Below are 12046 nucleotides of genomic sequence, written 5' to 3'. Positions count from 1 at the left end.
TGGAACCCCCACAATGCCACGGGGCCCAGGACTTCACGTGATACGTCTAGTCACTGCATCACGTGACTCTGCTAGCAGGACAATATGGCGGACGTGGAGGCGTCTAAGTCTCTGAGCGGCTTGTTGAACGGAATCGCTCAGAAGGTTTATTACGACAACCGAGAGATCACAGAGCAGCTGCTGAAGCGCGAGCTGTTCCCGGAGCTGCCGCAGGACGAGTTCACGGCCCTGCACGACAAGATGGCGTCTCTGCTCAAGGTAGGAGCTGCTTCGGAACCATATCCAGTCCGAAGTGATACTCAGGTGACCTAAAGCGGTGCAAGTACCCGGTGACAGAAACACACAAAGAACTCTAGCATCAATCTCCATAGGCTCTACAATAAGGCCAATTGGAGTTTAGTCCAAATTAGTTCCTCGTGTGTCTAATATACACGTTTTTCACACAAACGTGTTAGGTTTAATTCATGAACAGACTCGTGGTGAGACCCACGTAAAATTCTGGTTCCATTAAACTCTAAACAAATTGGTATGAATCAAACGTAGTAGTGAATCCGTAGCTCAGTAGTATCGAAGTTTCCGCTCGTGTTCAGTTTCCTGGTTCCCACCTGTTGCCAGCAGGGGGCAGCATTCTTTTGTTTCTTTTACTTTATTCAACCCAAAGTAACTCTGTGCTCGTTAATTAATTATTTCAGTTTTGTGTTGGGCTTTAGCTCATTGTCTTATTGCTGTCGTCCCAATCTTTCAGTCCGTGGCCTCGGCAGACATGGATCCCGTCCAGCTTGAGGCCTTCCTCACGGCTCAGACGAAGAAGCACGGCGGAGGTGGGGTGAGCGCCGAACAGGCCGCCGCCCTGTCCCGCTTCTGGAAGAGCCATCGGACCCGGGTGAGGGAGAGCCTGCTGGCTCAAAGCCGCTGGGAGCCGGCGCTCAGGGGCCTCTGTTGGAGGGTGGACCTGCAGACTGCAGCCAGGCAGGGGGACGTGAGCCACAGTGGTCCAGTGGCCCTGATGGAGCTGGAGCTGGGCAGAGCTGGACAGGTACCAGTTCATTATTGTTCTGACACTGGAACTTCCTCAGTGTTCTACTCTAGCAAAGTGTCCAACAACAGTTACAACAAAAGTGATGCCGCTGTGAAATGTAAGGATGACTTAAAACTCAAGGGCATGAAACCATGAGCCCAACGGCGATGACGTCCCAGTACCTTCAGTGAAAAGAAGCTGCAGCAGCAAAAGCTTTCAACCTCACCTGCACAGATTAAAGTGTAACGGCTGCCAACGAGCAAAACTGAGACGAGGCTCAGACCAAACATCGGCACGGAGTTACTGTGATTTAAGACAAATGATTTTACAGACGACTGTTACTGAATGAAGACGGGGTCCGAGGTGAAGCTGGCGCATCGTTACGCGGTTGAAGGTCACGGTTTAGTAGCACAGTTGCTACGTGGCCACTTAAAGCAGCCGTTCTAAAGCATCGTGTTGCTGCTCACAGACGCTGCAGACACTTTAAACTATGGTTTACGACGGAGCGAAAATCCCGATTCAGTCATTCATTGTTTGGCTCGTGACGCTCAGCCCAGCAGATCATCTGCCGTCGTCTGGGAGGGTATTTGGAGCTTCTCCACCTCCAGCGCTCAGGTCAGGGATCAGCTGCTGCTTTAATGAGCGGTGGCCAGACCCCGGCCTGGCTGGAGGCTTCCTGCAGCAGACGGGTCGTCCTGAGGCCATAATGTACAAAGACTCCAGCTTTCCCTGGTGAGGAGTAATCAATGAGTCGTAGCCAACCACAGCTCAGCAGGCTTCGCTGAGCTGAACTAAGGGTTGTCCGTTCAACTTAAATTTAACCTCAGTTGGTGAAGGTCTGCAGGAGACGGCCTCCGCTGGGTTTCTTCTTCCTCACCTCAAACGTTAACATCGTCTTTCTCCCTCTGCCAGGAGTCTGAGTTCCTGTGCTTGGAAATGGATGAAGCCAGCATCAATCAGGTGTTGAAGAAGATGGCTGACATTCAGCAGAGCGCCGACCGCTTCGTTCACCGCACCTAGTGACGCTGTGGTTTGGTCCAGCAGCCGGAAAGGGTTCATTCAGCACAATGGAGAAATGGGAGCTGTTCAAACATGCAGCAATGGATCCAACGTGTCATTTGCACTTTCTACAGACTCAACCGACATAATGTTTATAATGTACAGCTTATTCACCATCCACATTCATTTCAAAGGGAAACACTTGCCCACATGATTCCAAATATGCCGTTTCCCTTTTAACAGACCTGAGCTCCTGCTGGTCTAAACCAGCGTGTTTGTCCCAGTAAAGGAAACGATCTGCAGCAATGTGATGCAGAGAGCAAGACCCACGTCTGCGCACTAGCAGGCTCTTACAGGCTCTTTGCTCAAAACCCAGAGAACTTCCAGTGTGGACCAATGCGACTGGGAGCAGCTCCGGTCTGTTCAAACATGAGCTGCTGAGGTGGATGCTGGGAACACGCGCCTCCAGCCTGCAGCATCTTTTATTCTATTAGTAACTGTTTAGTTTGACTCCTGTCTGTGTAAAATGGCTCTGTGTTCACAGAGGACGCCACATTGCTTCAGAGGTGGATGACAGTGAATTATTATCTTACACAATAAAAGGCTGATATCAGCTTGATAAGGAAACCTGAGTCCTTGCAGTTTGGCCTCAGGTCACAGTTCTGCTTTCAGTCTGCAGGATGGCGCAAGTTCCCCCAACAAAGGTTTGTTCTTCAGCGTTATCTGACTGCAGATAAAATGTTTGCTCACACGAGATCAGTGATCAGATTTAAAATGTTACACAACGATGCAAGTTTGAATTGTTTTGCTTTTTTTGTCAGCTTAAAGCACTGCATTGTGGAGATGATCATTTTAAATGAATGAAGGCAGCAGGATTCATGGTCCAGTCTGACCATCCTGAAAACGCTGAGGCGCTCGTTGTGTCAGAGCAGCTTCCAGATGTCTGAACAGCTGCACCGAGTTCAGTTTAATACCTGTGGTTGTTTTGAGTGACAGTAACAAGATCCATCCTCTACACAATGAACCTGAAGGAAGAATAAAGTTCAGCAGCTCAAACATGAACTTGTTTTCAGCTGACGGTCAGGAAGGATTCCTACGTCACTATTGTTTTTATTGAATTGTGCCGCCTCAGTTATTTCATGTGATACACGCTCCAATAACGTGAACATCCCGCAGTTGCAGTTCTTTTGAGGCGCCTCCAGTCCTAAATGCGTCTTTTGACAGCACACTCAGTGTCACGCGTGTCTTCCCACTGCAGGAGGAGTTCACCGACATCTTGACTTTGTTTGCGCTGCATTCATTTATCCCAACATTAAAGTGACGGACACGTGTGCGCTGCGTGCGGCGGCCGCGTCTCCGCCTCCGCTCGTTCAGCCTGGTCAAGTCCGATACCTTTGAGCGCGAGGAGGAGGAGCTCCTCCTCCTCCTCCTGCCTTCATCAGAGAAGGAAGTCACCTTTGGTTTTGGTTCCTGGACGGTTCCCTGTTTAAGGAGAATCAGCGCGCGCTGCCGGACGCGTCTGACCTGAGGTTGGTTCGTTTCTAATTACAGTGGTTTAATCAGCGCGTCTGTGCCGCTAAATGCGGTTTAACGTGAGTCATTATTCGGTGAGACATCGGAACATTGAACTAAACCGTTAACTTGATTACCCAGAAACGTACAGACTTGGGAAAAGTTACTTACTACTAGTTAAACGACACTTTTGACGCATGAGTTAGTGGATGCTTGATGAACGGGTTCAGGAAGCTGAAGCCAGCTGTCAAAATGAGATAGTAGTAGAAAAAAGTCATTCATCTGACATCAAAGTGATGTTGATCCAGAGAAGGATAAGCGGGCTCTGTAGCAGTCTGATGTAGTAATAAAGTGATGATGATGATGATGACGACGTAACAGTTGCTGATCCTCGTCTCTGGACACAGAGCGGGCTCCTTGGTTCGGACCCACATCTGGACTCAGTGATGGACGGATCCAAAGCTGCATCTTATCACCACTGCCATGTTTTATCTACAGCTGCTTTTTGAATTATGTAAATGATGAGTTAAAGCCTTGTATTGTTCTTTAACTACTGAGTATACATTGTCATTTTTTACCCTTTCTGGGCCGTTGACGTCCCAAGGAGTTTGTTTACCATAAACCCGGGTGACTCGTGGCCTGGTGTAGCAGTAAACACAAACCTGCAGCTCCTCCAAGGTCGTGGCTCCCACACGCTTTACGTGTTGGTTTCTCACTGGGCCCAGGTCCCAACGTGCTGGCAGGTCCCGGCAGGTGGAGACATGATCTCACCTGCCGGGACCTGCCCCCTCCGCTCTGCACATGTGCTTTAATGGCAGCTATAAATTAGTATTGTCTCTAGATAAACTTTCATCTACCTGTTGGCGTTCTGCAGGGTTGAACCCAGTTCAAAGGCCGGGGCCTGTTTCCTTCTGCAGTACCATGGTGTCATATTAAATAATTTGCTTGGATTCGGTTCCAGATGGCTCCAGAAAGCCCGTGGTCGTCCTCCGCCCTGCAGCTCATCCACGTGAGGCCGGGACACGTCGCGGTTCCCACCGGAGCCAACTGATGAAGTATCTGTCTGTCAGGTACGGCTAAAAGTGTAGCCAGCTTCTGTTCGGGCCCAGTTTTCAGTTGGCATTTTCACCAAAGCTCCAGTCAAATGTGTAAGAAAGTCCTGTATCTGAGTTTAGTGTTTGTGTTGATACGAGTCATTAAAGGCTTCAGAGCAGGATTTACTGTTGGATTCAACCTGAGGTTTATTAAGTCACTGTAATATATGAGTGGGAACGGGTCTGTGTTTGTTAAAACGACTAAAAGGAACCTGGAATGAAACAGCAGCCTAAATGAGTAAATGGAAGTTCTGCCTCTTTGGTCACTCAGTAAAACTATTTTGCTGCTGACCTTAAGCGATGCTCGCAGGCTGCGTTGCTTCCTTTAGTCTCTGCTGCTTTTCTGAGTAGATCCAGGAAATGTGGCGACAACTGCTCCCAGGGAACCGGCATCATGTGCACGCCTCAATTGGAAACGTGTGATTCCCGTCTGTCATTGCTGTGTGTGTGTGTGTGTGTGTGTGTGTGTGTGTGGGGGGGGGGGGGGTCTGGGCCCATTCCTGCAGGATTAGGGATGAAAGCGCAGCCTTGTGTGCAGCTGTGGAACAAACTGGAGCAGCATGAAGCTTCCCACTGACCTGTTCTGGTTCTCCTCTGCTGGCGGCTGGAACCCGACCCGTTCGCCTGTGTCTCCAAATGCTCCTGGTCTTATTTGTTGTGCAGATCTCAGCCCTTCTTTCCTCGTCTGTGTTTAGGTCCAGAGAGGAGCCAACATGCCTGTGCCCCGCAGGAAAACCAAGGCCCTTTGTATGATGCTGTCGTTCAACATCTTCGTCTGCGTCCTAGTGGGCATTTCATGGACCCTTAGCCATGACAGAAGTGGTGGCGACAAGGTCCGGATCCCGTCCCAGAGGTTTTGGAGCAAACCGGTACAGAGCAAGTCTTTCTGGAACAGGGAGCAGCAGCGCCTCGACTTCATCCACAATCCCATCGTCAACCCTGGGCTCTCCCTCGTGGAGCTGCCCCACTGGATGAATGACTCCGGCCCAGCGGACCCCTGCCAGCCGGACCACAGAGTCCCCGCTCAAATCGCGGACTACAACTCTCTGCCGCGGCGCTTCCAGGATTTCCTGGTGCACATGCGCTGCAGGTTGTATCCCATGCGGATAAACCAGCCTGGCGTCTGCGCGGAGCAGCCCTTCCTCCTGCTGGCCGTCAAGTCCCTGATGCCGCACTTTGACCGGCGCCAGGCCATACGGCAGACGTGGGGCCGGGCCGGCGTGCTGGCCAACCGCAGCGTGGCGACCGTGTTCCTGCTGGGTCACACCGCGGCCGAGGACCACTTCCCGGACCTGCTGGGCATGCTGGGCCACGAGGCGGCGCTGCACAAAGACATTCTGCAGTGGGATTACAGGGACACCTTCTTCAACCTGACCCTGAAGGAAGTCCTCTTCCTGGACTGGTTCAGTAAACACTGTCCGCAAGCTCAGTACATCCTGAAGGGAGACGATGACGTCTTCGTCAACACCCTACGAATCATCGGCCTCCTGGACGGGCTGTCAGAGCTCAGAGCCCAGGACTTCTTCATCGGTGATGTCATCAGTAACGCTGGCCCGCACCGGGACCCAAAACTCAAGTACTTCATCCCTGAGAGTGTGTTTGAGGGCCAGTACCCGGCCTACGCCGGGGGGGGGGGGTACCTGTACTCGGGAGCGCTGGCCTTACGCCTCCACAACGCGTCTCAGGAGGTGCTCATGTTTCCCATCGATGACGTGTACACAGGGATGTGCCTCAGGAAGCTGGGTCTGGCCCCCGAGAAGCACAGCGGCTTCAGGACGTTCGGCATCGAGGAGAAGTACCGGGACGCGCCCTGCATCTACAGGAGCCTGCTGCTGGTCCACAGCCGCACGCCCCAGGAGATGCTGCGGATCTGGCCGTGGGTCGTGCTCCCGGAGCTCGACTGCCAGTGAGGCGCTGTACGTGTGAAGGCCTGTTGTAATCGAACTGTCATCTCTGAAGTTTGACACCAGTGTTATTCTAGCAGCGTTGTGTTGATGCTCGTTTAGAATTAGCGTGCGACCTTCAGAGCACTGACACTGATGACCTTCATCACGTGTTGGAGGATCTTCTGCTGCAGGCGTTAGTTTGTCTCTGTTCTGAGCTCATGACATCAACAGTGAGGTGATTCTGATGCCAAACCGGCTCTGATCCACTGACGCTGGGTTTTCACTCATGGAACTTGGTGAGAAGATTTGGAGACCTCACACAGACCTTTTCTCGTTTTTTGTGAGCCAACAGTCCAACGAGGATTCCTTTCAGGTTTTGGCTTCATGCACAGTTTAAATCCATGAATCTGAGCCAGTAATTTGATGTAACGGTGGGATTCACATGTGTAGTTGCCGCTGTTCCTGGGTTTGTCTTTGGTGTTTTTGTGTTTGTGCGTGTGTTTCAGTCCTCTGGGTCACTGTGTTTGATCAATAAACCTGTGCTAGTGTCTAATCGGCTGATTCTTCATTTGAACTTGTCGTCTTGTGTGTTTTCACGTGTTGCACACGAGGCCATGAACCGGATGCGTTGGCTTCAAACACAGAAAAGCTGGTGAGGAGCAACAGCGGCCTCTGCTGAGCCGCTCGGAGCAGGAGAGGGAGCAAATCAGGGAGCTGATCCATTTCAGCTGCTGTGACAGGAGGCGAAGCCGCACTTTGTTAGAAGCTGTGAGAGTCGACTGACGTTGGTTTCACATGTTCAATAGATTTAGCCGTAAAATGCTACGACCGCTGCTCATTCTTCTGCTGGTGGGCGCTCTGTTCCGGAAAGACTGTGAAGCACAGGTGAGCGTTTGGAGCGAAGGTGTTAAATCACTAATTGACGGTGCCTCGGTTGATTGCGTTGCTCTGTTGTGTGTAGATCAGCAGAGATGGAGCCACGGCGCCTCCAGGTGAGACGAAAAACCAGCGGTGGCAGGAAACGTTTGTAGAGGCTGACGTCTAGACGTTCCTGAGAGAATCTGTGGACTGAGCCGCTTTGTTGAAGGATGTGATGCAGAGAGGCCTGTTTCATGTTGAACCCTTAGACGTGAGGATGTTCAGGCTAAACCGACTGAAGGACCCACGACCAGCGGGACTTTGACGCCGGTTCGTGTCTCTGTGGGAAGTAGAATGTGGTTGTGGGTTGTTGAAGCTGGTTCTGTGTCTTTTCGCCCACTAACACGAGAGTCGGGGACACCAGCCCGACGCCGTACGGCGCCCTATGAGCTTCGCGCTAGAGCGAGCCCCTGTAAACGCTGCCACGGACCGCGTGACCACTGACGACCCTGACCGCGAGCAGGCGAGCGTAGCTTCACCCCCATGCAGACCTGTTGGAGCACAGACTCTACCTGTGCGGCACATCAGCCTCCGCTGAGGGGATGACACACTCGTCGGAGACAGGCCACGCGTGTGACGCCCTGATGGCATGCAGATGGGATCCACGGCTGCTCTACCTGCGAGCGACTTCCACCACCCAGTGGACCTGTCCCGCTTGAGGGGCACGCCAGTAGCGGTCGGGTGGTTTCTTTGCGGCGTGCAGATCACCCTCATGGATATGGCTTGGGATACTTAGTAAGGATAAACACACGAACTAAATATGCACGTCCCTCAAGCTGATGAAGTGAAGGACTGCAGATATTGTTGGTCTCACTGTTTGAACAGAGCACAACGTCGTCCTCCAACACTCTGCAGGTGGTGCTGCTGATCGGCGGGTGGCCCGGCCCGGTTTACAGGGGCTTCTACGGGCGCTACCACGCGTTTGGACCCCCCGTTGTCTACAACCCTCGGGGAGGCGAGCGAGAGGGCCCGGTGGACTCCAGCGACCCCGGACCCGTTCTAGAGGGTGTACGTATGGAGTCTGATGGTTCTGATGAGGCGCTGCCCCTGGAGGCCGAGGAGGAGGCTGACACCGAGGTGGGTCAAGCATCGGCCCGGTTTGGCTCCGCGTTCTAGCATCGTTCAGCTCATTGTTTTGGATTTAGAGGCCGAGCTCGCAGAACCCTCGCAAAGGCACTAAATCCAGAGCGAAACTGAGCAGGAACCAAACAACCCTGATCCCAGTCAGACAGAAAGGCGATCAGCACCAGCAGGACCCGCATGGGTCCGGTGTGGTCCAAACGGGCCCAGCCTGGTTCCGTATTTGCAGGCTGTTTAGGATCTGTGTTTCTGGTCGTGGTTGATATGAAACCCCTGGGTCGGTTTGTTCACGCACCAAATGGACTTAATCTGCCCCTGACTCTTCCCATGGTGACACCAGGTCTGGGAGGACGTTCCGGTCGACCCGCTGACGGCCGTGCCCACTCTCAGAACCTCCCGGCCCGAAAGAGGCGCCGCTCACATCGCTGGAATCAATGAGTCGCCGCAGCAGAGACGTGACACGAGCCACGGGCTCAGACCCGACGCTGACGGCGCCACAGCCGGACAGGACCGCGACCGCTGGAGGGGGGACACGTCCGCAGACGGATCAGAACCAGCTGCGCGCCGCGGGGACCGGGCCGAGCAGGCTCATCCCAGCGCGGTGGAGCTGCTGTCGGACCCCAGGGGGAGCGGTGAGTCCGCGGGGCAGAGCTCTGCCTCAGCGGGTCGACCCGTTTCTCCCCTGACCGTCTTCCTGTGTCTCTTCCAGCCGCCGTTCGGAACCACTCTGTGAAGCCACAGCTCCCGGGGGGTGAGTTCTGATGCCAGACGTATTAACAAACAGCACCACCTGTAATGTGCCTCCTCACATGGACCTCCTGCAGTAAAGTCCACCAACCTGGCGCCCCACTGACCTTTGCTCTCCGGCAGATTTCCTGTTTGAAGTAGCAGTAGAGGTGGACTTCAAGCAGGACTCTGACGACTCCTGGGAAAATCAGGCCAGGTCCCTGCTGCTGCCCGTCAAGTCTCTGGTAGGAGCGTGAACGCGCGAACGTGTGAACGCGTGAACGCGCAGCCGGCAGGAGCTGTGAAGGCTCAGTCCAATGCTGACGGTGACGCTTGTGCTGCTGCTGCAGGTGCGTGAGAAGCTGGAAGCCGTGCGTCCGCTGCTGTCCATGTCTCTGAAGAGAATTAAAAGGTAGGTGTGTGTTTGCGTGTGTGTGTGTGTGCAGGTAGCATCAGAAGTGTGTGTCTCTGATTATATATATAGATGTATATATAGATGCTTTTATATAAGATATATATATATATATAGATATATATAGTATATATAGATTTTAATATATTATATATGGGGGTTTTCTATAGATATAAGAAAATCAGAGGAGAGGTGAAGTCAGAGAGAGAGAGAGATAATAAGGAAAAAAAAGTATAGGAATTTTAGATAGAGATAGAGATAGAAAAAGAAGAGAGAAATAGAGATATATATTAGTGTATATTGAGAGATATAGGATAGATAGTTTTTTTTAAGATTAAAAAAAAGAGAGATGAAAAAAAAAATAAAGAGAATAGAGGAAACATAGAAAAAAAAAAAAGTAGATATATGTTTTAATATATATAGTGATATATAGGGGTTTTTATATATATATATAGAGGTATTAGAAGAAAAATAGATGAGGGGGGAGATAGAGAGAGGAAGTAGAAGGGTATGAGAGATAAAGATGGAGGAGATAGGGGGAGAGAGAGAAGAAGAGAGAGAGAGGATGAGAGAGGAGAGGAGAGAGAGATGAGCATAGAGAGAGAGGAGAGAGGGAGGGGAAGAGTAGAAAAGAAGAGGAGAGAGAGAGAGAGAGAGAGAGAAGAGAGAGTAGAGAGGAAGTAGGATTTTGAGAGAGTTTATAGAAAAAATATGAGAGATATAAAAAAGAATTAGTAGATTCTATCTATATTATCTTTTCTCTGTTTTCTCTCTCTATCGATTTCGCTCTATCTTTCTCTCTTCTTTTTTTCTCTTCTCTCCACCTTCCTATCTCTCCTTTTTTCTCTCGTTTTCTCTCTCTGCTTTTCTATATCTGCTTTCTCTCTCTCTCTGCTTTTCTCTCTCCCTCTCTCTGCTTTTTTCTCTCTCCCCCCTCTCTCCCCCCTCTCTCTCTGCCTTTCTCTCTCTCTCTCTCTCTCTCTCTCTCTCTCTCTCTCTCTCTCTCTCTCTCTCTCTCTCCCCCCCCTCCCTCTCTCTCTCACATGCTCCTCTGTGAGCAGGCTCAATGCAGGCGTGCTGTACATCCTCTGGCTGCGTGTCGGACCGGGCCCCAGTGGCTCCCGGCTCCAGGCCTCGGTGCCCTCTGCTCTGCAGGGCCTCGTGGCCTCCAGCCTCGGGGACGCCCACAGGGAGGCTGCCGTCATGTCTGCGTCCACTTCAGGTCCGAGCTTCTTCTCTCGTCACCTGCTGCTGCTTTTTGCTGTGTGCGTGAAGAGGCTCTTCTGTGTGGCAGATGTGAACGAGTGTGGGACCCAGCTGGTTCTGTGCGACGCCAACGCCGACTGCGTGAACCATTTTGGCTCCTACTCGTGCCACTGTCGGCCCGGCTTCAGGGACGCGTCCCGGCTGGGATCGGGGGGAACCGTGTGTGTGGACCTGAGAGGTACCGTGGCAGTGACTCCGTGGCCGGCACCGGTCCAGCCGCTGACGTCCCGTTGCTTGTGTGCAGGCTGCAGCTCGGGCCTGTCTCCGGAGGCCAAAGGCGTGTACGCGCTCTTCTTCCTGCTCAGCGCCTTCATCCTGATGCTGCTGGTGGTGGCCGCTGTGCTGTACCGCCGTCACCACCGGGGGGCGTTCATGGTTCAGTGCCGCAGCCGCAGCAGCACGTGTGGCCCCGACCTCAACAACAACCACCACCACCCTCACCATGACGACTACTCCTGCCCCGCTGAGACCAGCTCGCCCCCACCGCTCCCGGCCCGCGGGCCTGGCGCCGCCTGGGCCCAGGAGAAGCGGCGCCGTCCAGCCGTGGACCTGCCGCTGCTGCGCTTCAGCTCGCTGCAGCCGGCGGACGGCGCCGCGGAGACGCAGGAGAGCGGGAGGATGTGAAGAGCCGGACGGAGCCCGATGTCCACTGTTTGTCTGCTCCATTAAAGTCACAGCTAAACAGCGTGTCCGTGTTTCTTGTCTAAGAGGCTGAGAACGGTTCCATCCTTCAGGTTATTTACACTCTGCATTTACATGGTCTCGGTCCACGTTAGGACGGTACAGGACGGAACCAGGCTCGGCCTCGTCCGGTCGGGGGGTGGAGGCCGTAAATGCAGCCTTGTCCATAATTCCCTTCTCAAGGACACGTGTCCTGTCGTGGACTTGAGCGCCGCCGCCGGTCCAGACCCGTTTAAGAGGCTCACAGCAGCTAATCCAGAGCTGTCGCCGACCGGCTCCTGTTCCCTCTCCAAATATCTGCTGGTGATGAGAACCAAGCGCTTCTTATAATTAACATGGTTCCACCACACCCGCTACTGTAGAGAACGTTCATGATGGAGCTGCTTTCACATCCCAAGTCCGCTTCTGTATCTGATGTTTAATAAAAGTCAAGTATTTGTTACTTATGGTACAT

The 12046-nt window shown here is 52.6% G+C and overlaps 3 protein-coding genes across 3 annotated transcripts; all 3 read left to right on the top strand.

Moving 5' to 3' along the window:
* The first annotated feature begins 32 nt into the window (after positions 1-32).
* commd1 (copper metabolism (Murr1) domain containing 1) lies at positions 33-2644 on the top strand. The gene is made up of 3 exons (XM_029158523.3): positions 33-258; positions 746-1036; positions 1931-2644. Exons 1-3 carry the CDS (start codon positions 85-87, stop codon positions 2036-2038), a joined length of 573 nt encoding a protein of 190 aa, XP_029014356.1. The 5' UTR covers positions 33-84; the 3' UTR covers positions 2039-2644.
* Positions 2581-7742, top strand: b3gnt2a (UDP-GlcNAc:betaGal beta-1,3-N-acetylglucosaminyltransferase 2a). Its single transcript, XM_029158501.3, has 5 exons — positions 2581-2721; positions 2839-3546; positions 4491-4599; positions 5319-7394; positions 7471-7742. The coding sequence occupies exon 4, from the start codon at positions 5337-5339 to the stop codon at positions 6531-6533; it is 1197 nt and encodes a 398-aa protein (XP_029014334.1). The 5' UTR covers positions 2581-2721; positions 2839-3546; positions 4491-4599; positions 5319-5336; the 3' UTR covers positions 6534-7394; positions 7471-7742.
* Positions 7329-11598, top strand: zgc:66455 (uncharacterized protein LOC393502 homolog). The gene is made up of 9 exons (XM_029172740.3): positions 7329-7394; positions 8253-8504; positions 8848-9139; positions 9217-9258; positions 9378-9478; positions 9584-9645; positions 10707-10867; positions 10940-11089; positions 11156-11598. Exons 1-9 carry the CDS (start codon positions 7329-7331, stop codon positions 11533-11535), a joined length of 1506 nt encoding a protein of 501 aa, XP_029028573.1. The 3' UTR covers positions 11536-11598.
* The last annotated feature ends 448 nt before the right edge of the window (positions 11599-12046 follow it).

This window comes from Betta splendens, chromosome 1, assembly GCF_900634795.4.
Source record: "Betta splendens chromosome 1, fBetSpl5.4, whole genome shotgun sequence".
NCBI classification, from domain to species: Eukaryota; Metazoa; Chordata; class Actinopteri; order Anabantiformes; family Osphronemidae; genus Betta; species Betta splendens.
This window is presented reverse-complemented; position numbering and strand designations above follow the sequence as displayed.

What these genes read in the sequence shown, in the direction of transcription:
- commd1 (XM_029158523.3), top strand. Translation starts at nt 85, where the DNA reads ATGGCGGACGTGGAGGCGTCTAAGTCTCTGAGCGGCTTGTTGAACGGA. An exon ending in AGATGGCGTCTCTGCTCAAG is followed by an intron (nt 259 to 745) that starts GTAGGAGCTGCT and finishes CCAATCTTTCAG; the next exon opens with TCCGTGGCCTCGGCAGACAT. An exon ending in AGCTGGGCAGAGCTGGACAG is followed by an intron (nt 1,037 to 1,930) that starts GTACCAGTTCAT and finishes TCCCTCTGCCAG; the next exon opens with GAGTCTGAGTTCCTGTGCTT.
- b3gnt2a (XM_029158501.3), top strand. Translation starts at nt 5,337, where the DNA reads ATGCCTGTGCCCCGCAGGAAAACCAAGGCCCTTTGTATGATGCTGTCG.
- zgc:66455 (XM_029172740.3), top strand. Translation starts at nt 7,329, where the DNA reads ATGCTACGACCGCTGCTCATTCTTCTGCTGGTGGGCGCTCTGTTCCGG. An exon ending in AGGAGGAGGCTGACACCGAG is followed by an intron (nt 8,505 to 8,847) that starts GTGGGTCAAGCA and finishes TGGTGACACCAG; the next exon opens with GTCTGGGAGGACGTTCCGGT. An exon ending in TGCTGCCCGTCAAGTCTCTG is followed by an intron (nt 9,479 to 9,583) that starts GTAGGAGCGTGA and finishes CTGCTGCTGCAG; the next exon opens with GTGCGTGAGAAGCTGGAAGC.